The sequence below is a fragment of the Marmota marmota genome, unplaced genomic scaffold, assembly GCF_001458135.2.
Source record: "Marmota marmota marmota unplaced genomic scaffold, marMar, whole genome shotgun sequence".
Lineage (NCBI taxonomy): Eukaryota > Metazoa > Chordata > Mammalia > Rodentia > Sciuridae > Marmota > Marmota marmota.
Genome location: NW_025999870.1, coordinates 1,503,338 through 1,531,284, shown reverse-complemented (window position 1 = coordinate 1,531,284; position 27,947 = coordinate 1,503,338). Strand labels below are relative to the sequence as shown.

Genomic DNA, 27,947 nt, shown 5'->3' with positions numbered 1-27,947 from the left:
TATATATATATATATATATATATATATATATATATATATATGTACATACACAGACGCACACATATTTCATTCATTTATATATTTATGTTTAGTACTGTGGACTTAACCCAGGGGTGATATACCATGGAATACACCCCAGTCTTTTTTAATTTTTATTTTGAGACCTTCTTAAGGAGGTGCAATGATCAGCCTTCCCCAGACCTAGCCCTCACTCCTCTGGCCCAATTCCTACTCTGTAGTACGGGGTTCGGCTTTTGGATTCTTCAAGTGTTGTCAGTGTTCTACAGAAGGAAAACCACCCTTGCCCCCAATCCTGGTCACAGTCTTGCAAGCCAGAATTGTTCAATGCAGCTCACTCAGAAGGTTCTGCTGGTCGTATGCAGCTGGAATAAAGGCAAGAACTGGAATTTCACAATGGGCTTTCCAGGTATCCTGCAGATAAGTAGGCCTAGCCTTATCCACTCTACTCTCCTCCTTCCCTTTAAATAAACCAGGGTGGAAGGAAAAGAGCCCGTTCTAAATGCTCTCAGAGGCCAGGAGTCACAGCTCAATCCATCTTTAGAAAAGGGAGACCCAGGACGCTGTGCCAGGCTGACCAAGCCTCTCAAACCATGGAACAAACAGGCTAATAAATTAGCCTGCTAAACCACTGAGCCGAGGAGCAAGAATCAATCCAATAGGCTGTCTTCTCTTCTAGCTCATTAACTATGTGAGATTACCATCATATGGGGAGTGGCCTCTCAGCTGGAAATTAAATTAGCCTAGCTATAAACCAGGAATGTGGAGTGGAAAGTGTCTGATGAGCCAGCCATTCTGGGGAAAAAACTCTGTCCCCAAAAGCTCTCCCAACTCCATCCTCCCGTTTGCCCTGAGCCCTCCCTCCCTCCTTTGCAATCTCTCTTCTGAACAACCAACAATGTCAGGGGTGACACTTTCTTACTTTAGTGGTCAGATAAGAGCTCAGTAAACTGAAGTTATTCCTGTTAAAATCAAGAGGTGGCTTCTTAAGGAGGTGCAGTGATCAGAAATCTGGCATTGATAAAAATATACATAGAATAAGAAATGTTCATGTTTTAGAAAAGGAGTTGCAGGATATAGAGAGAGAATAAGAAGGAGAGGTGGGGGAAGAATAAATGTGCCTCCATCCCCTTCCACCCCGTGCATGCAGATGCAGAGCCACAAGCCCAGTAAGAAGGGCAGCAGACACTAATTGCACATTCAGAACAGGTGTGTGCCTGCAAAGCCACCTAGTAATTACCAGCTTGGGCATTTTGGCTCTAGCAAGCAGAGCCCTCTTTAGCGCCTCAGAGAACTGAGTGTCCATGGGAGCTGTTTCTTGTTGTAGGTCCAAAGCACCAGAGAAATGGAATTTCTAATTACTGGCTTTCTCTTAATGAAAGGCTACATCCAGACAAGCAAACAGCAACCGGCTATGAGGACCTGGATCCTACAACCCATGCAAAAAGGATCTCCAGTGTTGGCTTTTTATTCTAAGTGGCATCTTTTCTGATTACCAGCAAAAGCAATTCCCACTGAATATGATTCAACAGCATCTTGTAATTCCCATTTCCAAGTGAAAATATTGGAAGGACTAAGAAAGTGCAGGATAACTGGTACTAGTTACTCTTTGAAGTCATGATCTTAATTAAGGCTTCCTCACAACAGGCCTCAGTCACCTTCATGCTCCCTTAGCCCCACACATTTTCACTTCTCTCTGGGGTCCTTCCCTGCATCTACCACACTTTTCTCATGGAAACCTCCTTGTATTTTCACTTGCATTAAGACCTTCTGCCAAAGGACAGCTTCCTCACTTGGTCTGCTCATGAACTCCTATTCATCCATTAAAACCACACTCTGGAGTCACCTCCTCTGAAGCCCTCCCAGTTTAGGTCCTCCGCCACCTCGACATATTTAATCATTCCTTCCTCTAATGCCACACATGACACCTGTCAATAGACTTCCCTGGGTGAAGAAAAGCCAAAGGATTTTATAATTGAGAGACAAACAAGCACTAAATCCAAATCAGAATGTAACTGGGTAAGCAGCAGCTAGAAAATTCTTTATGAAGGTCACGTGTTAATGATGAGTTGCGTGAGGTCAATGTAAGCTCCTAACCCAGTTGATTTTGAAGCATGCGATCACAGGAATCCACTCTACCTACAGCTGGACCCCACTGCTGTCTGCTAGGAGCCCCCCATATACACACAACACATACACCCTGTGTTTCTGGGACCCACCATCCACCTGCCACATCGGGAAGCTGATGAAGTTCATGATCAACTACAAAGATCATGCTGGGTGACATGTTCTTGCCCACACCATCCAAAAAAAGACACCATCTGGGTAAGATGAGGTGACTTTGCTCAAAGTCTTCAAAAACGAATGAAAGCTTAAGTCTCGAGGAAGCTGGCACATCTGTTCCCTTGCAAATGTTCTTCTCACAGAACACAAAATAGTCAAGAGCCTGTTCTGTACTTCTGATTCCAGCTGCAAATGGAAAAAAAAAAAACCCTAAAAATAACTGTGAATGATTGAACATTCTCTCAGAGGAGACAGATGGGCCAGCTCATCAACAGCCCCCCACCCAGGAATCCCAGGCTGGCACTCCTGAGAACCCTGCTTGGTCTCTCCTCTTCATCTCCTACAAACAGAAAGACTCTGGTCAGGGGAATACAATTTTAAACAAGATCTGATCAATTATTTCAACCACTTTTGTATGCTAAGGTGGAAGCTCCCCAAACTTAATTGAATTCCTCCACAATGAGGGATAGGAATAGGACTCAAAAGTTCTGGGAATGCTGACCATTGGGGGCACCAATGTGGCTTCTGCTGATCTGAGGATTCTGAGACCCACTCAGAATTCTGTGACCTGGGGCTGGGGATGTGGCTCAAGCGGTAGCGGGCTTGCCTGTCATGCGTGCGGCCCGGGTTCAATCTTCAGCACCACATACAAACAAAGATGTTGTGTCCGCCGAAAACTAAAAAATAAATATTAAAAAATTCTCTAAAAAAAAGAATTCTGTGACCTAAGAAAGAATGTTCACCCCCCTGCAGAATCAGTGAGAGCTGGCCATGGGATGTTCCCTGGTCGCCTGTTCACTCTCCTGGATTCGAAGCCCCTCCCAAGGAATGACAGGGATCCTCCCTCTGCAGAATTGGTTAGGGAAAGTAAGAGGTGGGCAGGGCCTAGCCTGCAGCAGCTTGTGAACCATCTGCTTCTCTGCACCAGGCTGGAGAAACTGGCCTGTGAAGCAAAGCAGGGGATTAGAGAAGAACAGCTCTCTTCCCCCTGGAAACTTCCAACCACAGAACAAAATCCCTCTGGGACAGTCCTCCAGGTGCTTGGGGAGAGGGATGTGCTGATTTTGCAGTGAGAAGGAGTGGGTCTGAGGACACATGTCCATTTTCATGAGCAGCATCAGGACCAAATGCTTGTCCCAGTAACTCCAGCAGGGCTGAGGGCAGTTCCTCTTAGGAAACCACCTATGTGTTTTCTTGCCTCCTCTGTCTTGCAATTCAAATTATTTCATTTTCCTTAAAAATGCATGAGAAAAAAATTCAAAGATGTGTGCATATGCACAACTTGGGTAGAGCTTGTCAATGCATTTAGTAAGGGAGGCTCTGCTGGTCTGAAAAACTTCCTCTGGCCTGTGGGATGAAGGGCCTGTCTCTTAACGTGGCATATCAACCTCTCCACCTCTGACCCCTCTCCTCCCCAATCTCTGATGTCCTCTCTGCTCCATGCAATGAATTGCTGTTGCTTCTCTGAGCCTGTTTCACATGAAGCTTCCCTGACCTTAATGATTTTATGAACTTTCTGGATGATCCTATCCAGAAACTCCTATCCATCCTTCAGAGCCCAACTCACTAGTAGCCTCTACTTTGGGATCCCCTACTCCTTGCTCTCGTAGCATTTGTCACTTTCTTCTATATACTGCTCACCATGGCCCCTCTACCAAGCATATGAGCTCCCCTAGGATTTAGACAATGGCTTAGCACCTTGTTTTCTGCTTACTGTTCAACCCATTCTAAATGTTCAAGAATTGTCTAGTGAGGAAAATCATGAATGGATGGATAAGTGAATGAAAGGCAGACACATTATTTCATCAGGAGTACCACCTAGATGCTCTGGTCATGACCGGCAATAAGGCTGCCTTGTTATTGCCTGATTTTCACAAGGCCCTGCAGAAAGAGAAGGTAGGGATCAAATATCCCTTTAAAAGGTACGGTAACTTTATAGGAAGGGAAGTGTGATAAGAACGGAAAACTAGTGGGTACATGCAATAGGGGATCCTACCTCGGTGTGAGACTGTTCACCTAGACCATGTGCAATGACCTTGGCAAAGTCTCCCCCCTGAGCCAGGGCAGAGGTAGAGGTGAGGAGGTGACCCAAGCAGGTGTTAGAATTTCCCCAAATAGGAGGAGTCTGTGATAGTGCATCAGGAGATAATAGGATCATTGTAGCAGGCTTAGAGTGCTCCAGGGGAATCCAGATACTACTGCAACTTGGGGTTTTACACAAACAGGTAAATCTATCCCCATCTCCCTCTGTTAAAAGGTTCCACTTACCTCCTTTCCCAGTGACACCTAATCTGAAAGTTTCCTTTGATTCCGGTGCTCTGTGACTATAGAACACTTTTAAGTGTCCCCCCTTGGCTCCAGACACAGAAAGAGAACGTGCATTTTTTTTTTCTAACTTACTGTTAAAAAAATTGCTACCAATGTTTACATCTAGCATTCACCTTATTTAAGGAAGACTTCAACATTACATCCAGAGTGAGCAATCATCTCAGTGCAAGGATAAAACATATACAGACCACAAGAGAACTCCCTGCCAGGCAGGGTGGAGAAGACCTTCACCTTTTCTAACACTATCAAACATCTTGCTCTGTCAATACCACCAACACAGAGCACTTACTTACCCATGAAAACAGACACAGCTGTTTGGAGGAAAGCAGAACCTGCAATTAGCCTGCTTACAGAATAACAGCATGTGGAAGGCTACGAAAGAAGCACTCAGCAAGCTTGGACTTGAAATCCTAATCAGCAAGCCTGTTTCTCTGGCCTGGGCCTCAGCAACTTTCTAACCAGGGTCTTTGATTTACTACAATTCCACCTCTCATTCTTGATTCATTCACTTTGCAGCAATTATCTTGGGGGAAGAAGGAAGGGAGGTGTGGACCCACTAGGTTTGAGATGACATCCCATGAGGGAGATGTGTGGATTCTAACACAAGCAATAAGAGGGGGCAACCTGTTCCAAGAGTGAAAGTGGAGAGGGGTGGGGGAAGGGGGTACAAATGTACACAAAGGTACACAAGCACAAGCTCAGGGATCAAATTCTTAGAACTGCAAGAAACCCTGGAGACCTGCTCCACTGTAGGTCCCCTGCTCCCCAAATCCGCATTCAAACACCTCTCCACTGGATAATGAAAGGTATGAATGAAAAGAGGATTTTGTACACAACAGGAAATGTTAGTTGAAAAAAAAATTAAATACATTGTTTTTTCTTTTTAGTTACAGTACTTTTCAGAACCTTTAAGAGAGCTAACATGGAATCATTTTTTTTTCCTTTACATCACATAGTAATCTTTCCAGAACTTTCTGTTCTATAAAAAGAAAGGGGACCCATAGACTATCCACAAAGTGTCCTCAGGATAGAAATATAAAACCTGACTTGCTCAAGGTCATCAAGTGTTTGTAGCAAAGGGCTGACCTAAGAATTGGCAATTGGAGGGGGATGCAGATGGAAGAAGAGCCAATTAGGGAAATAAAAGAATTAAAAATCTGGGGGGAGCTAGGGATACAGTTCAGGGGTGGAGTGCTTGCCTAGCATGCACAAGGTCCCAGGTTCCCTCCTTAGCACGGTGAAAATAGAAGCTTGTTACTGAAAATGAATTTATGATAATGATTCTAATTATAAATAGCATCCAGCTCAGCAGACCTCCACAAAGCCTCTCCTGAGATCCCTATGAAGGTATAAAATGAAGTTAGATTTTAAAAGCTAATGCCAAAAATCTAACAAGAATGTCCATGATGAACTGGATTGAGGACATTCGATCCTGAAATGTGCATACCTAGAGTTTGTAGCTCCTCTTATTTGCCTGGTAACAAATAAATGAAGGGCACTAAGAAAGCTTGGAGACCTGCTTCACTACAGGTCCCCTGCAGTGATGGGAGCTATGGCAAACAAGAATGTGTCCCCATCCTCAGGTGCAGCAGTGTCCCCCAGCTAGCTGCTACCATGAGAAAGACAAGGTTACTCCCTTTATAAAAGAAGCAGCACATCTGGATCTATATGTGGAATCTCCTAGTTTGTCAATAATCCTGATAAATTTCCGTGCTTTTACAGGATTTCATTACATTAAATGGGACAATTATAAAACGAATCCGCAGTGGGAAGAAGCAGGATAGTGGCTGTCCTTAGAATGGGGACAGTAACCAGATGGGGTACCAGGGTAGCTTTGGGGGTTCTTGATTTTGTTGCTTATTACCAAATACCAATATGTTCACTTTGGGAAAATACATCAGACTGCATACTTCTGATTTGTATACTTTTCTCTAGGCATGTGAATAAAAGTTTGTCTAAAAGAAACCTACAAACTAGGTTTAGAGATGAAATGGTATGAAGTCTGAGATTTTCTTCAAATTATATCTAGAAGAGAGAACACATTTCCTTAGAAATGATGGAGGGAATCCTTGAGAAAGCTATCAAATATTACCATGTTGAGAAAAAGTGGTTACTGGAGTAAAATTCAAATAAATACCACACTGTCTCAGAAGGTCCCCCCCCACCCCCACCCTGTGGAGAAAGAGTTCAACTGAGTGGTACTTGAAGAAGAGAAATGCTTTGTGGAAGGAACAGCACACACAGAGGGTCTTGGTGTGAGCAAGAATAGCACAAGAGCTATCTATGCTACCTACTTGTACACAGCTGCTGGGGACAGTATAATACAAGGTGTCTCCAACAGATGCAGATGAGGATGCTTAGGGTTTTGAACAACACCGTAGGGAAGCAACAGGCCACAAAGTGTAAAGTGGGGAGAATTTCAATGTGATCCTGATACAAGGATCCAAGCTTAGATAAAAGCTAATGCCAAGCTTGATTCCTAAGAATCCAAACAGTGTGGAAGTGGCCAGCAATAAAAAGGAACAGGTAAGAGGGAAGGGATGGGGACGGAAGGAGGCTGCAGTAGAGAGGGGTCAAGTGCACAGATGCTATAACAGAAGCAAGGTCTACAGGATGATGCCAAATGACAGGCTGGTGCATGGATGACATGGATGAAGACTGCCACCAACGACGTGGGTATGGAAGCCACAAAGACCGGCTGAGAAGTGAGCATGGGGATTAGAAGAAAATGTTAGTACAGAGACAGAAAAAGAGAAGGAAAATGTAATCTATAGGAGAAGTTTATATGGAAAAGTCTTTGTCTTTGGGTGGGGAGACAATAGAAGAGATGGCTTGAACTGGCCCTGGAGGAACATCATGTCAAATTTCAGCAACCCACAAAATCTCTAGGTTGTGGAGTTCTAAAGGTCCCCAGAGAAGCCTTCTTTTCTTTGTATTCAAGAGGCAGAGTCACCAATAGCTACAGCTGGATGAACTCAGGCAGGCTATGCGAACTTCCTTCTTTGCAAAATAAGGGAAATCACAAGAAAGGATCAATGTTAAGATTAAATAAGTGCCTGGCCCACTTGCTTGCATATGGCAAGCCCCATTAACTGAACCTGAGGCTTTTTACCCCTATTGCACCTCAAAGTAACTAATAACTTATTCTTACCTCCTTACCTGGAAAGCTCCTGGAAAAGTAAAATTTTAAAAATCATATTTAAAATTTTGTATTATATTATCTCATGCTTCCTCCTTTTCCTAAAATGTTTTTAGATATCAGTAATCTGGCAGGACTAATGATCTGGTTTTTTTGTTTGTTTTGTTTTTAACACTCAGTGCTTAAAATGCTTTGAGACCTCTTTGAGCCTGTAAATTTTAATCAACTTCTTGACTCTTTTACTTCTTTAGCACTTCAAATGCTGTTTTGTATACCACCTGATAAAAGCAAATGCTCAAATGGGATTTTTAGGGAGGTGAAATTACTCTATGTGATACTTTACTAAAGGATACATGTCTTTTTATGCATTTGTCCAAATCCATAGCATAAAACACCAGCAGGGAACCCCAAATTCAACTTTCTAACAAATGGACCACTCTGGTGGTAAATGTTGGAAGTAGGGGGAGGCTGGGCATGTGAAGGGGTACAGGACAGACGGGGAATCTTTGTACTTCAGTTTTGCTTTGAGCCTAAAACTGCTCCAAAAAGTAAAGCCTAGTTTTTAAAAAGCAAGTAGTAATAAATCCTTGTTGGTCACTGAAATAAAAATAGGTAAACATCATTTATAAAACTGTATTATGGCTGGGCATGGTGGCACATGCCTGTAAACCCAGTGACTCTGGAAGCTGAGGCAGAAAAATCCCAAGTTCAAGGCCAGCCTCAGCAATTTAGACCCTAAGCAACTTAGAGACTCTGTCTCAAAATAAAATTTAAAAAAAAAAAATTAAAAGGAATGTATTATTCATTGATTATATAAAAGGCTTAAAATAGTCATCAATTGCTTCCTCATTATTTCGGGTCAATGATAAAGCAATGAGCACCTTCCTACCTCTCTGTCACTTTGCTCCACCTCTTCCCACACACCCACTCACCCACTTGGGGCTTCCTCCAAAGCTCTTAGGTGGGAACAGGATGTTTACTTCTTTGTGTATCTGTGTTAACTGGCAGCACTAGCATATGCTAAGTGCCTAGAGACTGGAACAATCAGACAGGAGGGCACCAGGGACCAGCCAAAGAGCACTTCAAGAGGAAGGATTGGGGGCTGGGGAGGGTAGGGGAGAGAAGCCGCTCATCTGGGGGAAGGCACCAGGAGCTATCTAGCGGGGAATTGCTATTCTCTAATTGTGTGCTGTGTGACGTCTCCCCAGGGAGACTGCACTTTAATGGAAGTATGGAATAAACCTTGCATTTCTTCAACATATCTTGCAATGATGTTGAATCTCTTGCATCTCTTCAACAAGCAATCCCTTATGTGTGTTTGTCGCCTTGTTCATACCCAACATGTACCTATGCCCCCAAGAAAAAATCCACAGAAAGGATTTGCTTCATTCAAATCCACAACAAAATTCTCAGTGCCACAGAATAAGTCCATCCTGAAAGAAAAAGGCTTTTGAGGGTTGAGGCCCTGGGGCAGCACTAGAAGGTGGTGAGCCTGTCTGTAGCCAGGAATGAGATCCCTTCCTGACCATCCTTCAGGTAGAGGGTGCAGAGAAGCTCAGAGGTTGCCCAAGGGGAAGGGGGAGTTGGAGGACCAGCACAGGGCCCCTAAAGGAGGTTGATCTCAGAGTGTGTATGAGGGAGACTCGGGGAGCATTGCAGATCTGGGGAGGGTGTACATAGGCCACTTGGTCTTAGTGCAGGTGAGATTGAGGAATCATTAGAAAGGGGCTTCATACTGTCATTTGACAGGCTATACTGTGGGAATGAAGCTATTTTCAATTAGTTATCCACCGAGTTTGCTGAATCACCTTCCAGGCACTCATTGCAGTAAGTTGGTGCACTGAAGACCTATCTTTCCTCCAAAGATAAAGGGAGGGACGTGATAGGTGGAAACTCAAAGTATTCACCTCCCCTTTGTCTACTCCAAAAATTAAGGCCCTAAAAAGTCAGTGTGCTCTGCTCTTACAGAACCCACTCAGGCCACTACCCTAAAACTACCACAAATGCAAGGGAGATTTGCCTGCCTCTGTCCCACTGCTTACAGACACTTCCGCTCTAAAAGGCTGGGAAGTTTTTGCAGAAGGTGTAAAAAGGGCAAAGTGAAGAAAGGATGAGAGCACAGATAGATCAGCTGATAACCCAGGCTCAAAAAGCGAAAGCGCTTCAGAACCCATTTCTGCGCGATGAGACGCGAAGCAGCTGGAACAGCCAGGCCCACCCCGGTGGGGGCGGGACGCGCGCGCTCAGCCCGCCCCCTCGCTGGGACTGCATTTGTCCCCCGAGCAGCCACTCCGACCAGTCAGCGCCGGGACCAGTCCCGCCGGCTCCGCCCACCTCCAGCGCCGGCCACCGGAGCTGGCTCAGCCCAACAGGTGAGGCCGGAGCGCTTCCCTCGGGCAGGTCACGTGGCCATCGGCGGCGACCCTAGGGGCGGAGGGGCAGCCCCCACCCGTCCGCCGGCCCGCCCCAACACGGGCCCGGCAGGCCATCTGTCTCCGGGGCTCAGCGGTCCTCGGACCAGATGCATTGATCCCACGCGACACAAGTGCCATGCTGACTGATCCCCGAGGCCCGCCAGCCGCGGAGCCATTTTCTGTCCCCGGCAGCGCCCTGGGCCACCCTTCCAGAATGGGACGTCTACGGGAACGCTCTAAACTGCCAGAAAGAAACGGACACGTGGCAACCTCGGGGACCGGTCTGGGGCCATGTTGGACACTTCTGTCACCAGATCTGAATAAAAGGGTTGGGGGAGGCAGCTCTTTCCTCCTAACCCCCACTCTCCATTCATTAAATCAAAAGCGTGCGTGAAAAATCTGTTTCTTGTCACTTCTCTTCCCAGTGTGTTTTCACTCTGCATTTGCTCCCCCCACCCCACCTCCGCCCCATCTCATATTGCCCAGAACCATCTTTCAGCATTTTATGGCTTTCTAAGCCAGTGTAACCGTGCTAAGTAGTGGGGGGCAGAGACTCGGGAGAAAACGGGGATTCGGAGTCCTGTGCTCCAAGTTCCTCACGGACACACATGGAATCGTTCACCTTCTAGTCAGAGGGGCTTCAAAGTCTGACCCCTTGATGAGAAATAGTCCACCCTGGACGAAAACACCATCAACCTCAGGTTAAACCAGTCTTCTTCTTCTTTTTTTTTTTTCACATTTATCATATTTAGAAGAAAAATATTTTATTCCCACAACATATGGTGATTATTTTAATATCAATAAAATACAAGCTCCCCGACAGTCCTCTTTAACCATATCTATTTCTATAGCTCTGAACTCGTTTTATATTTATTGATGTAGTATTTGTAAATAATTATGATAGTCAATGATATTTCGATTTATGTATACATTGGGCAGTGATCAATTCATGACAGTTAGCACATCCATCACTTTAAATTGTTCTCTATTTGTGGGTACATTTGATTCCTCTTTTCTAACTCTTTTGAATATATTATGCATTATTAATAATACACTGCTGTGCTACACTAGAACTACACTAGAACTTTGAGAGGCAAAGGATGTGCTGTACAACTTTGTTATTTAAACATGTTCCATCTGTGACAAAATGAAGTAAATTTTTAAAGGACACAGTATTTATTAGTATTAGTTTTAATACTAATCAAGTCTCAGGAATCTGTATTTAAAAGAAGAATTTAAGATATATATATATATATATATATATATATATATTTCACACACACACACAGAGGAAATTAATACTACCCTTATTTATGTTCCAAAAAATTTAAAGATGGATGTTATTAGCATTAGGAAAATTCTAACACATAGCCCTTGGTTGCAATGAAAATTATTTATTATCATGTTACTAAGATGGTAATTGCTCCTTAAATCCTAAACTTTTCTTCAAATATCTTGAAAAGAAAAATCAGAACGAAAACCCCATCATGCACTAACATCAGTTTTACTTGAGGTTAGTTTTATTTTGGCATAGTTTGAGAGGAATATGAGAGTTTTCACAAGGTACTGTTTTAAATATAAAAAAAAAACGTTTCATGGTCTATGTACAATTAGTTTTCAAAGATATCAGTATCTCATTTCTTTTTGGTCATGGTAAATGTTTTCATTTGAGGTAGGCAGCATATTGTTTTCATTACCCTTGAAAATATGCCACATACTTGGGGAATTCATTTTGCTGGGATTCCTGACTATCTCAGCAGCCAAGGGCTGAAATTTCTCTGATGGTCTGAAATCATCCACTGTTAAATGAGAGGTAGGGCCCTATTTGGAAACTATTCACAGCAAAAGAAATGTTTATTAGGTTCTGAGTTTAGGGTGGACATTTTGTATTTCTATCAATCAACTTAATTTCCATGTTCATACAGTGAGAACACAAAGTATTTTTTTAAAAAAACTACTGACATAGAAAACAATCTAAGTTTTATATTTTTAATTCTGAAGTATTAAATAAATGGCACCTCCTTAATTTCGTAAGAATAGCTGACTCGTAGGTTTGTTGTTTTAAAAATTCCTGGTGCACTTTTTAATTATAAATAATTTTAGTAACTAAAAGAGTCATTTTTATATAAAATGTTATGTGCTATGACATGTTTTAAACCAAAGGGCAAATTAGCATCCATTATTGGAAAAAGATTTTGTGACGTGTTGATCTTTCCAAATATTAAAAAAATTTCAAACAAAATTAAAACACCAACCTAGAAAAACAGAAGCTGTGACAAGTCACCTTGAAATGTCAAACAATACAACTTTATCTGGGAAAATATCTTTCATAAATATTGATCTATATTAAATTATAACTTTTTAATAACCAGGTCCCATCAAAAAAGCAAAATCTGGTTTAGTCATCATTTAATTCCTAATTGTAACAGTCTATCTTTTTAAGAATGTTTTTTAAGGTATGTGCTGCAACCTAATTCTTAGAGCCTTATTAAATAATAAATGTATCATTTGGAAGATAATAAGTGTAATTTAACTCATGCATTTCAGCATTTTATTTATCTAAAACAAATAGATTGCTATTAAATATTGACTATTTTATTAACTCAGAGCATCTGGGAAAACACTTATGATTAGGTTAATTTATGTTATATTTTCCCCTCAACTTGTAAAAGATTAATCAACCATTTTATGGTCTAATTTAGGTGCCTAATTAAAAACAGAGTTCAGCACATGCTACACTGTCTTGCTAATAAATCTTGACAGCTTTGTAACATAATGGTTTGTATTTCAAATTGTTGCATATAAATGTAGATCTTTGGTCTTCACCCAGCAGTTTGGAAGTGAGTTTCATTCTTCGTTTAAACTCCAGGAATGAATAAGTGCAATTATTTCAAAATGGAATTATCTCCAATAAGATCTTATCTTACATTTCCCTCAGTGAAGACAGGAACAGGCTTGGCCACCAGGTTTTTAGAAAAAAGACTGGGGAAATTCATTTTCTCAATATTCATTAAATTAAAAATATAGGGGAATTTTTTTTAATTATTTTTTTATTTATATTTTTTTTTAGTTATTACCCTTTGGGAGAGTTTTCTGCAGTTTCTGGGTTTTGGAATCTCATTCTAAAGAAATCTGCTCAAAGTATTAGTTATAATTGTCTCTTGGTTAACAAGTCCAATTTAATTACTTGATTTGGAGACACTATATATTTTTTAAATTGATTCCAAGGAGTTTGGGAACACATCACTTAACCTATGTCCTCTTAGACTTCCCAGCCTTAAAAAGGGCAAGTGGCAGAGCATAAATCTACTCTTCAGGAAGGATACTATATTTTCTTAGCCTCTGTACTTGAGGGATATTTTTGACATTTTAATGACTCCTTTGATTCTAGCTGTCCTGTGCAGAAAAGTAAAAGTGTCACAGTAGTGTGATTATCCTCAATCTAGTGTATACCAACTTGGGATATTACCAACTAGTTTGTTTTGGAGTTGAAATTCTTTTAAAGTGAATGACAGCCAGTGTGGTGGCGCATGCCTCAGTGGCTCCAGAGGCTGAGGCAGGAGGATCACGAGTTCAAAGCCAGCCTTAGCAACTTAGCAAGGCCCCCTAATCCAGTTAGTGAGACCCTGTCTCAAAACTTAAAAAAAAAAAAAATTATAAAAGGGGGCTGGGGATGTGGATCAGTTGTTAAGGGACTCTGGGTTCAGTCTCTGGTACCAAAAAAATAAATAAATAAAGTTAATGACAAAGTGAGCAATCCCCACTGAGATCACTGGAGGCAGGCTGTCAAACTCTTAAAGCAAATGCAGTTTTGAATTCAACATATATAACTAACACCGTGTTTTAGTCAACTTAGTGAGTGAGCATGACACAGGACAATATTTGGAGCAGGACTGCCTGGGTGGTATATTAGCTTTGCCACTTTCCAGCTGTGAGAGCTCGGGCAAGTTGCTTAACCTCTCTGTGCCTGTGTTTCCTCATCTGTAAAAATGCCTACTTCACAGGACTGTAATGAGGATTAAATTGCTAATCCTGTAAAACTTGAAACAGTGCCTGGCACACTGGGAAACAAGTGCCTGGCACACTGGGAAAAAACATTTAATGATACACACGCGCGCGCACACACACACACACACACACAGATTTGTTTAATGTTGGCCAAATCATAGAAATGTCAGTTTATTTTGTGCAACCAAAAATGGAAAGGGGAGTCAAGATGAGGCTCATATCTGTAAAATAAATAATAATCACTGAATATTTGGCTAAGTTAATCCCCAAACTAAGGTCATTAATATTCATAAAAATCTACCAAAACTTAAGAGGAAAAGGGAAATCTTAAAAATTATATGTGTTTGGCCATCCGAAGTTTAAATCAATCAAGGGTGAGTGGTTTCTCCACTTTTGCATTTGTTAGTTCCCTGAACCACACCCTGCTATTTTCAGACACCATCACATCCACGGACCTGAAGGTAAAGGCCAGGGTCACTACATAGCACCCATATGTCTATCATTCCGTGAGGGCCTCATCAGCACTTGCTAAGTTTGGGAGTTTAATTCGAAAGAGCTGAATGATGAACTGGAAAAGTAAGCCCAGAAGAATCTGAATCGCAGACTAAAACAAACTCGAGTTCAGGCTCAGACAGCACGAATTAGCGCGTGCGATTTTTGCAGCGGTTAGGCAGTGAGTGCAAAGACTCCCACTCTCTGCCCAGTGGCGGGGTCAGCTCCGCGCTACCACCTCGGTGGTCTCCATCCAACCATGAACCTTCTTCATGTGGCTGATAGTGTCTCATTAGGACAAGTGGAAGGAGCTACAATCAAATTCCGAGACTTCATGCAAATCCGTCCAGGCCCTGGGCTACTGGGTTAGGCCACTGGCGGGGCTGTGGATCACCCCCATTAAACCCATTAACAATGGCTCAGACAGCCATGACCTGGTTCTGCAACAGATTAGGAGGCTGACCCTTGGGCTCAACCATCCAGGCTCATAGATTTTTATCTTAAATGCCTTTAAAATGTCTCCCTTTCTCATAGATTCTCATGTTGAGGACTTGTTTAAAACATTTTCGGAATTGCATCTTTCTTTCTGGTTAATTATTATTTATACTCTTCCCCAATTGGCCGCCTGAGCTTATCGACAGCTAAGGCACAATGGGGCAGGGATTTTTAGGTGGAGCAGGGATTTTTCGAGGAGAGGGAACTCCAGCGAGGGCGAAGGGTGAACCCCAAACATTGGCTCTTACGTATAGCACCCTGGGTCAGGCGTCCTAACGGTGTTGGGTTTAAAGTTAAAACGGTCACCTTCAAAATAACTGTTAAGTCCACATATTTGCTCAGAATATTTTAAATTAGTTTAGAATTTGTAATTAAGCAGATAGTATTTAAAATATTTAATTTCCTTAAAAACAAACAAACAAAAAAAAAAACAAAAAACAAAAACGACCAACCCTGAGGCCAAGCCAGACACGCCTGGTGGGACAATCAGGGAACGCTGCGAGTTTGCAGTTTGCATCTCCCAGGTCGCGGCCGCGGGCTCTGTACCTCCTCTGGTACCTCCGCGTTGCGACAGTCCTGCTAGTCAGTTTTTTTAGTTAGATAGCTCGGAAGGATGATTAACCTAGCGCCTCTGGCGACTTGACCTAGCTCGCTCGGCCAAATGCAGCCACTCCCAGGGCAGCTCCCAGGCTGCGCTCCCGGCTGCAGGAGCGCGACCAGGGTTTCCAGCGCGACTTTATTCAGAGTTTTTGAATCGATCAAAAGGAACGTGGCAGGTGGAGGGCTGCCGCCTAGGAGATTTCGTGAATCTCCCTGTGGGGGATTTCCACAGCCTGCTCCAGGTGCTTCTAGAACTGACATCAAGGGTTCGGTTATTTTCCTTTCCGTTCCTCCCAACCCGGCCTGCAAGAGTGTCTGATCTCAGAAAATCCCGGGCTGCCTCCGGCTTTGTTGGGCTCCACCTTAGAAGGGCTCTCTAGTTATAGCCTGCCATCCCGCTCCACTCCCGGAACCACCATCCCGGGAGGAGGAGGGGTGGCTGTGGTGAAGAAATAACATCCAATCAATGACAATAGCTAACAATTAAAGAGGTCCCCAAGTGCCAGCCAAGCACCTGACTGCACCAATGCATTCACTTCCCGGCTTTGCAGAGAACCAGTATCATCCCCACTGCACGGATGAGAGCACCGAGGCTCAGAGTTCTCTAGTCAGGACGTGAATTCAGGCAGTGTCTTGGAAATAGTGAGAAGAGCGGCTGTCACGGCTGGCTAAACCTCTAGACTTAGGCAACTCCTGACAATAATAAAAAACATTAAAGACAATGAGTAGGGGGGAGGACGCAACTGGGAAAGGAGCGGTTTTAATCCGTAAGGTCAGTCACTGTTTCCCCCCCCCCCCCATCCTATCCGGATCCAGAGAAATGCAGTAGAGACAGGAAGTGGGGTTCGGTTAGGTTCTCCCCTTTTGTTTTCTTAAGTCTCCAGCCTCTTTGAAGCTAACCGGTATTGGAAAAATGCCGGAGACTCGAGGGAGTAGTGTAGGCTGAGGGATGGTGACCAGAGAGATGGAATGAGGACCAGTGCCTGGGCCCATTAGTCAGAAAACCGGGTTTCCGGAGCCTGGAGCCTGTCTCCCACCCCAACCACTCACCCCAAAAGACCAGTAGCTGGAGGGAAGCAAAAGGCAGAGGTCGTAATTATGACCTTGGGGCCGCTCTCCCTCTGGAACTGGACTCACAACTCTATTTGAGAGCACAATTTCCGGAAGCCGCGACTTCTAAGCAACCCTCATTTCTTGATCAATGGGCCCGAATATTCTTTGCGCCCTGACTTGTACGGGGGCGGCGGAGACCAGAGTTCCTGTCCCTGCACCAAGGCCTGGGAGGCGGAAACCTACGGGCTGTGCCTGGGGCGCTCCTGTTCCTTCAAAGCTGCGCGCCGCTAGGTCGGGCAGGCTGCAGTGCGCGCCTTTGCCCAACAGGGACCAGCACCGCTCCACGCTCCGCGCGCCACAGCCAACAGAGGCGCAGAGCCACCCGCCCAGCTCACCCTCCCCAGCCCTAGCAGCTCGCGAGCGCGGCGGGTCTGACCCCCTTCGGGTTCCGGTAACAAGGAGGACTGTAACAAAAAAGTTAACAGACTCTCAGCAGCCTTGGCAGGATGCCGTGGTCTCCCCCACCTCCCCATCTGGGGAGCAGAAGCGGCTCTAGAAGTTGGTCTAGGGAGGGACTGCTACCCAAGAGGCGTAGAACACTCCTCCCAGTGTCCCGGTCTCGGAGAGGAAAAAGAAAAAAAAAAACACTACCAACACTGGATTGATTCATGGGTGACACTGCCAGGGTTAGACGATAGCCCGCTTCCCTAAGCGCTTTCCAATCGCTGCCACGCTTCCTTGCGACGAAGTCGCCTAGTTAATTTTTCAGGGCACCACAGACCACCGTGTTCTTCTCACTCCGTGAGAAGTTTCTGTAGGTAGTAGCCAGACCCGAGCAAGAAGTAACCTGGACCGCGCGGGGGCGGGATTCTCGACGCTACTAGGCCTGCACTACGCGGTCATCCTCTGTCCCTCCCAGCCATGGTGGTCCCATGTTGTCCCCCAACCACCTTCCCAACATGTGCCATGTTTCCCTTCCTCATGGTCTGAGTCGCGGCCGGTGACCCTGGCCCCGTCAAATAACTCACCGGTACCAGGCTAGACCCTTGTCATAGCTGCGGTCGAAGAAGTGGGGCTCCGCGCCCACGGCGCGCACGTCGGGGTGCACGCGCAAGAACTCCAACAGGGCCCTGGTGCCGCCCTTCTTCACGCCGATGATAATGGCCTGCGGCAGCTGCTTGGTCCCTGACCCACTAAAGAAGCTGGAGATGGAGCTGGGAGAGTCAGGCGTTTCGCGACTCTGCTCTTCTAGGCTCGCGGCGCCCTCCGCCATCTCCTTGCCAGCAGCCAATGCCGTGGCCGGCGGTGCCCGGAAAGGCAACCTGGGGGGCGTCCCATTTGGAGCTGTGGCCAGGGCTGGCGGGGCGTGTGCAGTGCGAGACCCCGAACCCAACAGCAGTAGCCCGGGAGCGGCGGCGCAAGAGCCGGCGCACGAGTACAGGAACATGTAGAGCCAGACGCAGAGCATGGCGAAGAGCAGCGCGAGCTTCCTCCTCACCGGTGGCGGGGGCGTTGGAGGCTGAGGCAGGAACCGCCCGGGGACATCGAGGCAGGATCGGCCGCCGCTCAGGCGCTGCCCCATGCGATGCCCGCGGGCGCGGCCAGGGACATGGCTCAGCACATTGCGCAGGTCTGGCCGGAGCAGTGAGCACGGTGAGGGTCCCTTGACCCTCTGGAAGCCGGGCGGCTCGGTTTATTGCCTCCGCGTACCCGCGGTTGCCACTCCTGCTGCTGCTGCTGCTGCTGTTCCCCAGGTGGCGGCGGCAGCTGTAGCGGCGGCGGCTCTTGACATGTTGCCCGGGAGAAGCAGCAACTGGAACGGAAAGTCAGAGCAGCGGTAATTGCTGGTAGAAGGGCTGTTATTGCGGTGCCATGACCCGCGCTGGGCCAGAAGAACGCTGCACTCCCGCGCCCTGGTCACTCTGGACGGTGCGCACAGCCGCTCGCCGGGGCTGCCTCTTAGCAGTCCTGAGAACTAATCCTTGAGAGCAGCCCCGGCACTTGCCCGCAGAGGCTGCGGAGGAGAACTGCGCAGGAAGGGAGCTGGGGACTGAGGTGGAGTGGGCGGGACCGGCCTTCGGGAGTGACAGGCCGTCCTACCTACCAGAAACCCGGAAGACCATGCAAATGAAGGCGCTTTGTGGAGGGCTAAACAGCCAATCTTCTCTCGGAACGTGGGGGTGTGGAAAGGGTTCGGGGCGGTGGAGAGTGGTTGGGGATTGTTATTGGCTGCAGGGCTCAAGGGGCGGTCTTAGAGAGGCGGGGCCAGGGACTGGTGACAGGAGCAGATGGTGGGAAGGATGCTGGAGTGACCAGACGCTGAGAGAAGTCCTATCCCACTGAGTGGTGCGCTCCCGCACCCGCGCGCCTTTCCGCACTCGCTCCCCGGAGCCAACCGTGGCTGTAGTTGCCTAGATGTCGGGACGTAAGTCCCCATCCAGATGTTTCTTAGGCAGGTTCGGGATGTGTATGTGTTGCAGTCAGGGTTGGAGGAGGGAAAACTGGGAGAGAGAGGCACCAGCTACCCAAACCGCCCATCTCACACCAGAGACGCAGAGACGGGGCCCTTCCGGGAGAGGGACAGGTTTAAGAAGTGTGAGGGAGAAGTTTGCTTGGAAATTGCTGACAACTCCCTCCCCCAGGTCTTTCCCCTTCATTCTTGGCCAGGCGTGATCTCCCCTGGCCTGCCCGTGAACTGGGATCGGCGTAAACTGTCCTCAAGACAAATCGCCAACCTCCCAAGCTGGTTGGGGAGGGGGAAAGGAGAGAAGGAAAAAATAACAGGGAGATAGAGTCTGATTTTTAAAGTTTCCTGGTTGAAACATGTGAGTTACGCATGGGAGACTTTATCTGTATATGACTTTGTTGAAAACTTTAGGTTTGAGAAAATATTCTCTTCCCTTTTTCCTGAATAAATATTAGAGCCAACATTCACCACCACCCCCCTCCAATTAGGAGACAATGGCTGACATATGGCACTGCTTGTTAGGTGTCATTTTTCGCCACCAACTTTTTTGTTAAATTCAAGCGCCAACTTGGAGCAAATCAGTTGACCATTAAATGAGACGCAGTTATTAAACAGCCAAAGTCTACTCCAAGCCGCCCTACCCCGCGTTCTCTTCCCCGACTGGGAAGCGGGTCTTCACGGCAACCTACCAGCTCCCTGGAGGGAAGCGCGGGCGAGAGGTGCCTCACTCTTGCTAAATTCTTGCACAGGCATTTGGAATTAGGAAGTTCGAGATTCTCAAGTTCATCGCGGTGGTGTTCAGGAAGTTTTTGATGCCTGCAACCGTGCCTCTGCGGGACCAGCTGGCCTCCAACGCCCGGCTGCCCGCAGTTCCGGGACAGAACGCTCCTTCTGACTCCAACCCCAGCTTGGCCCAGTGGCTGAGTGTTGCCCACTAGGTGACCTACCGAGAGCCGCAGCCCACGCTGGAATTCACTGTCAGCGCAGGCGGGCACAACCGATCGGATCTAACCCTGGTCTCTCTACCGCTCAATAACGGACCAGCCGCTGGAGTAAATGTCATGGACACTCTCCCTCCTGGAGTAAATGTCTCCAAGCATCCCAAGTAGCTGCAGCCCATCCCTGGTCGGTTCCCCACGGTCAGGAGCAAGCCGAGAAGGCCAATTTGGCTTTAGCATCTCGGGCTTGAAAATGTGCACGAGCGACAACTGTGACCAGAGGAGGATTCGGACCACGCGACCCACGAGCCCCCGTTGGGCTCCGCGTGATCTCTTTGTAACTAAGTTAAGTCCAAGACATTTTTTTTCCTGCAAAATTGTTGAAGGGGAAATAATTTAGAGGATAGGTTTCTCCTCCACCCTTTATATCCGCAGCTAGAACTGCACAATTTTTTCCCCTCTCCCTGGAACTTTTTTTTTTTTTTTAATTTGGAAGTGATCTAATCGCCCTTAATTTTTGACTTAATTAATTTATTATTAGTTTATTTTAAACTTCTAAACATTAACGCAAATATTTCTTAGAACTACTCCGAATATTTTGAAATGGGGTGAGGGAGATGTTCCTGTCCCGAAGGATGTATCTTCAGATTAACATTATTTAGGCGGGAAATAAAGTTACTCATTTGTATGTATTCAGGGAGTTGTAGCTCCCATGTGGCTAGCTTCAGGCCTAATTGGGTGTGAATAAAAATGGTCTCTGTCCTGTGGGTTAAGCCAAGCCCTTTGAGTGATTACAAATCGAGGCTGCCGGATATATTTGGGGTTTCTTTTTTTCCGGAGGTGGAGGGAGGAAGGCAGGGAGTGGAAGCAAAGACGTGGGCGTCGGAAATTGAGCCGAGTGCTAAGCGGAGCTCCGCGCCCCAGAGCTAAGTCTCTGCCTGGGCCCATCCGGCGCCCCTTCAATCCTCACTGCCTCCAACAACGAGGTGGTTGGTGGTGAGCGCCACGCTTTCGGGCCTCTGCAGTCTAAGGTCGGCTGGTGAGCCAGGCCCTGGACAGCGGTGTCGGAGCAGGATCTGGCTCCCGACCCGACACTTTGGTCCTTTTGCCCACCCGCAGGTCCTCCTACAGCGCTCCGAAGTTCCAGGCTGTGCCCTTAAGTCCTCACGTGCGGCGGCCGCTCTGCGTCTACCCTTGGCAAACGCCATTTCACCCACGGTGCCATCTGCCAGATGGGGAACCTGAGGCTTTACCTGGGTAGAGCTGGTAACACAAGCTGGCTGTGATCCCAGTTTGCGCCTCTACTGTTAACTGTTGCTCAGCAGTGTGGCGTTTTCCCCAGCCTTGGAGCCTGGGCATCAGCAAAGCGCCACCGCCAAAACCGAAAGAAAACTTTATCTTTGATAAACTTATTAAATTTTTTTTGCATTCAGAAAATACGGAGAGAATTCAATTTCTCGCATACTTGTCTGGATCGTTTTATTTTGGGTTTGTTCATTCGGAATTACCTAAAGGGGGTGCACACATAGGGTCTCTGAGGGTTCTAATCGGGGTAGCAGCCGATCTTCTTTCCCTTTCCCCCCAGGTTCTGGTGCTAACAACCTGTTGTGTGACACCCCCCCCCAAAAAAAAAAAAAAAAAAAAAANGGGTGGGAGACAGGCTCCAGGCTCCGGAAACCCGGTTTTCTGACTAATGGGCCCAGGCACTGGTCCTCATTCCATCTCTCTGGTCCTAAAATTTCTCGTGTGTAAAATGTCGAATTTGAGCCCAAACATTCCCGCAATACTTTCGGCGTGAAGTTTCTTCCATTCTAGGCTGAGGATAGTTGGACCAAGCAGCTGCTGGAGCCTTCCCGCCAGCCCCACCTGGCGACTAGCGGTCTTCCTGATCCCTGCGGAATCGCAAAGCAGGCATTTCCTGGGCTGCCTGCTCCCGTGGCCTCTGCCTCAGTTCCTGCCACCGGAATCCGTACCCTCTTGCGGTTCCTGCAGCCAGCCAGGCGGCCCCCTTGGGGATACCAGTTTGGAGCTCAATGCGTCCTGGTCTCCACCGCGCGGCCGCCGCTCCAATACCCGCCCGCAAGGGAGCGCTCTGTTCGCGCCTCCTTGCTGCTGGGTGGCAGGGACAGGAGGTGGGGAAGCGTGTGACCAGCGTCTTACCAGCGCACAGGGAAGGGAACTTTCCCCTCGGTTTGGACTCCTGTCCCTGCGACATCCATAGCCTCCAGGATTTCGTGGGCGCCACGGTACCCCCTTTTCTCCAGGCCAAAGGCATCATTTGGCGTTTAAGGTATCACTGACCAGAGGCGGGCATTTGCCTGGCTCTGGGGCTGCAATTAGCCAGACCTCAGGGATAAGAATTCTACGAGTGGCAGAAGGGCTTCACGGAAAGTAAAGAATCTCTTCCCAGCAGTGAACTCCCACTGCACCCAGTGGGACCCTCAGCCCTGATTCTGGGCATGAATGTAGCACATGGTCACAGAAAGGATTGCTGTTAATGAGAAATTACCTGCCAGCCACACCACAGAGATGCTTGCCCTTGTAAGTAAAACAAGTTTGATGCCCAGATTGGCTTGTTGACTTGTTTTAAGAGGAGTAAAGATTTACACAGATTCCAAATCCTTCCTCCATGTTGTCCCAGGAGGTTCCTTTACCCTGGAGAACAGGGCAGGGATTGGGAAGGTGGAGCTCTGACAAAAGTATTTATTCCCCATGCCTAGTTGTTATCAGGTTCTGATAGAAGGTTCAGGCCTGGGGTGGAAAGACAGCTTCCCCTTGCCAGAGCCAGAGTGCTGTGGCTCTGTTCTTCCTGTGTTCTCTCATCCTCCTTCACTTTTGTAAGTAAGTACCCTTTTTATTATATTCTCCTCAAATTACCCACCTGGAAGGTGCTCTCTCTTTTCTGACAGGACCCTAACATATGCTACAACAGAGCTGCATTGATTTTTCCTAATCTGACTCTCAAACATTGGCTGTGTGACTTTGGATAAGTTTCACAACCCTTCTGAGCCTCAGTATTACTTTCCAGCAGTGGTCCTCCATTCACCTTTCTCTCCTATAAATACCCTCAGACCCACTCTTCCTCGATTCTATTTTCCTAGCAACAGAAATCCTCCAGGGCAATTCTGTCTTCAGGATCCCTGGCCTGACCTGCTGAGATGATGGAGGAAAATATGTTCAGGAGATAACTGATCCTACTTAATCTTCCCATGACAAACTTCCTACGGACATATAAAAATGTGCTGCAACTCTATTGTCTCTAGGATGCTCTCTTGCTCAGAGTCTGGGACAAGCATTTTTTTTATTTCTTTTTTCTTTCTTTCTTTCCTTCCCCTACCCTCATCCCCATACTGGGGCACTGAACTCAGGAGTGTGTACAACTGAAGTACATTCCCAGCCCTTTTTATTTTGAGACAGGGTCTTGCTAAGTTACCCAGGCTGGCCTTGGACTTTGGATCCTCCTGAGGAGCTGGGATTATAGGCATGCTCCACTGAGCCTTGCTTGAAACAAACATTTCTTAACATGCTCTCCTACAAGAGGTAGCATTTAAGAACATGGATGCTGCTGGAATATTGTGTATTCTTTCTACCAACAACCCTCCACACTAGCAGGCACCTGCCCCAACTCCCACTTCCCCCTGATCATGGTAGAGGAAACAGAAGGCTAGCCTAGACAGAGAATGACACCTTCTAGGGCTCTGGGTCTCAGCCTTTATCACCTCAAGGATGTCTCTTCCCCACTCTTTGCCTCTGAGTCATCAGTCTTCCCCTGTGGTGACACTGACCCTGTCGGTAAAGGACTTGCTGTCTCAGATGCTGGCAATACATACTATCAGCACTTAGCCTGCAACTGTCTGTCCCTACATGATTGCAGAGAGTTGCAACCACTGTATATGTTCTATCTGTATCCATGGGCTGAAGGGCATGTCCCTTCCCAGGGTGGCCCTAGACAATGTCTCATGGCCTGGTCATCTCAGCCCAACTCCAGACATCTGTAAAGGGCTGTCTAAGCTCCAGAGCTTCTTGTGGGCTTAGCAAAGGATGCTGGGGCTGTATCATACCTGGGCTTATCCTGAAGCCCACACCTGTTTCCTCCTTGTCCCTTCTATAAGTGTTGATCCCAAGGGCATTCCTTAATATGTACCCTGTACACTTTCCTAAAACTCTAACCTGTGTCCTTCTCCCTCTGTGGTGTGACTCCCATTAGCATCCAAACACACTCCCATTTTGTTTGTTCTTCATAGCAAATTCTATGTATAGTTGGTCTTTTCACCTGTTATTTCCTCTTTATTAAGCTACGTTTATTCTTTTTACATTTTGATTTATTTATTATAATTATACTTAATAGTGGAATTCATTGACATATTTGTATATACACAAACTTAATAAAGTTCATGAATTTTATTAGTACTTCCCCTTTCCCTCTCCTCCCTCTCTGTGATTCCCTTCATCTATTGATCTTCCTTCTATATTTTTGAAATGCTTTTAAATTGGTGCATTATAATTATATATAAATTGGGATTCATTGTGATATTGTTGTACATACACATATTAAGCTACTTTTATTCTTCCTGTTTTTGTTTGTTTTGGTACAGGGGATTAAACCCAGGAATGCTCTACCAGTGAGCTATATTCTCAGCCCACCCCCACCCTTTTTTTAAAAAAAAAATTTGAGACAGGGTCTCACAATTTGCTGAGGCTAATCTCTAATTTGCAATCCTCATATCTCAGCCTCCCAAGCCATTAGGATTACAGGCATGTGCCACTGCACCCAGTGTACTTTCATTCTTTAATACTAGAAAAAAAAATAAGGCACTGAAAAAAATTTGTAAGAAATACAGAGTATGCCTTTCTAGGACCCGAATCCTAAATCTCTCTCTCTCCAGAGGCAACCGTTGTTGTCTAACATATTGCTAAGTATGTTATGCAAATAAAAGCAAAAATGTGTACATTACCCCTCATTTGTTTTTTTCAAATGGGAACATTAAATAGCAATGTTCTACCATGCCATAAGTAACTATTCCCTATCAGTGTGTATATATTTAAAATGCTAATACAGATAACTTTAATTAAAAATAAATTAATGATTCAGGTTATAATCATCTCTTTATCCTGGGAATATGCTTTTCTAAAAGTACTTCTAAAGTTAAAAATAAAAGAAAAAAATACAAGTGTCTTGAATCGTTTCCAAAAATTAGATATTATACAGTACATTACTACTTATTCACTTCTTGTTTTGAAAAATGGGTAAAGGAGTACATTTATACCTGCTTTCATTCCTCCAAGTTTGAAGACATTAATGTATGCTTTATTTTATCAAGATTGATAATATTTGCACTCAATTATAACCCCATGGTCTCTCTCTACCTTAGTTTTATTTTTATGTGATTCAAAGGAGATAAGAAATCTGAGAGCTTCCTTTTGCATACATTAGAGTTGACTGGAATTCATAGAATAAGAGGTTATTGTTGCTCATCATAGTTGTTTTGAGAAGTATTCATAGATGCTGTACTTCTTAAAGTCTTATCTGCTTGAGTGTTTCTGCCTTTTTATACATGATGAAAGTTCTGGACCAGTAGAAAATTCATGTATTTTTTTTTCCACACAGAATTTTATGAAACTTGTTCCATTCTCTATTGGCACAGAATGTTGCTAGTTCATTCTTTGTATCCATTCTGCAATTCAACACATCTATTGATTACTATATTTGGTATACAACCACTGTATATGTTCTATCTGTATTCATATGCAGATGTCATAGAATGTTGCAAGTACATTCTTTGATTATATCTATTCTGCATCCTAACATGTCCACCAATTATCCTATTATGGCATATAACCAATGCAGATATTATATCCAACATCACTAATTTTTTATGTTTATTTGCATGCCTCGATTGTTTAATTTTTCTCAATAATCTCATGTTCCTGGAGGCTATCTGTTCTATCTGTTCTTACCTGATAATATACAGCTGGGGAAGAACAAAACCCTAGGCCCAAGCCTGTGCCCTCCATGGGTTTTCTAGTGTGGAAGAAAACTCTGGGGTTATAGAGAAGGCCCAACTACTACCTATATAGCTTCTTGGCCTCTCATCTTCAGATAATGCCACTTCTCAGGGAAACTCCAAGTACCTGAGCTTAGGGTGCTATGATTTTTAGGTCCTGCTTGCTTACATTGTAATTGCACATCAGGGGAAGGGGTGGTGGACAGATAGAAAGAAAGGAGCTCCTCCTGACCCATTTCCTATTATAGCAACTGTCCCTCTTCTACTCTAGGCTACCATTTTCCTCCTTGCTATGGTGTGAATATCCCCTGCCCCCACATAGTTCGTGTGTTGGAAAAACTAAACTTCTAATGCAGTAGGGTTGAGAGGTGGAAACATGAAGAGGTGATATGGTCATGAGGCTCATGAATTGACTGATAACTTTATTGTAGGAGTAGGTTCTTAATAGAAGGATGAGTTTGAGTCCTTTCCCTATTTTGTGTGCATGTGATCTCTTGCCCTTCTGCCTTCCAATATGGGATGATGTGGCAAATCGGCCCCTACCAGGTGTGACCCTTTGAGTTTGCTTGGATCCCAGTCTCCAGAACTGTAAAAACTCAATCTCTGTTTTTATAAGTTACCTAGTTTCAGGTATTCTTCTATAGTACCAAAATGGACTAAGATACTCTCCACAATGAATCATAAAAAAACCTATGTTCCTAAGGCGTTTTCTATGTTTCTTCCTCCCTAAAGTCTGAGATTTTGTATTTCTGCAGAATCTTCAGATTTAAATTCAAGTGAAGGAGCTTACAATATGTACTTGTCTGAAACTTTAACTCAAATTATTTGCTGCTTTTAAGGTTGAACAACTTCACTAGTTTACATACTGATATTGACTACATATTTATATTCTATCTTGTTCTATCTTTCAGAATTCCAATTATGTACACATTATATCTCCTTTGTCCTTTATACCTACACCTTCCTCTATAATAACTTTAAACCTTAAGTGTTTTATTGTTTTTAATGTGTGTTTGGTTTCTTTAGCCTATCTAGTTGATCACTGAAAAATTCATTTTTTCCCTTCTTTTTAAATTTCATCTTTTTCTTCTCTTTCATTCTTTTCTGATCTCTCTCACAGCTTGCTATTCTGTGTCATCTGTTGTTTTATCACATTTTATTTGAAACATTGAATCTACTCTGTGATTTCATTTGCTTTTCAGAAGGATCATGTTATTTGTAATTCACTAAGAGTTTCAGAAATTATTCTTACTCCTGTTTTCAATTAGTAAGTTTCACTTTTTAGAGCAGTTTATAGAAAAAATGGACTGGAAAGTATAGAGTTCTCATATATTTTTCTAACACACACAAACACACACACCCAAATATAGTTTCTCCAAATTTTAACTTATTGCATTAATGGGTACATCAGCTACAATTAATGAACTCATAGTTTATTAACTAAAATCCATAGTTCACACTAGGGTTCGGTCTTGGTATTGGACATTTTATGTTTTTTGACAAATGCATAATGATATGCCCACCATTTTAACCTTCAGAATGATCTATGCCCTAAAAAACTCTATGTACTCTGACTGTTCATCCCCCTTCCCACTAATCCCTGGCAACCACTGATCTTTTAAGATATCTCCATATTTCTGCCTTTTCCAGAATGTCACTGCTATGACTTGAAGGTTTTCCCCAAATTTACGTGTTAAAATGTAGAGG

At 45.0% G+C, this 27,947-nt stretch overlaps 1 protein-coding gene across 1 annotated transcript in view; it reads right to left on the bottom strand.

Moving 5' to 3' along the window:
* LOC107159511 (heparan sulfate glucosamine 3-O-sulfotransferase 3B1) overlaps positions 1-18,886 on the bottom strand; it is a 47,362-nt gene extending 28,476 nt beyond the window's left edge. The window contains exon 1 of the mRNA XM_015506101.2: positions 17,859-18,886. Coding sequence (XP_015361587.1) covers positions 17,859-18,412 — 554 coding nt within the window. The 5' untranslated portion in view covers positions 18,413-18,886. The remainder of the gene's footprint in view (positions 1-17,858) is intronic.
* Between the last annotated feature and the right edge of the window lie 9,061 nt (positions 18,887-27,947).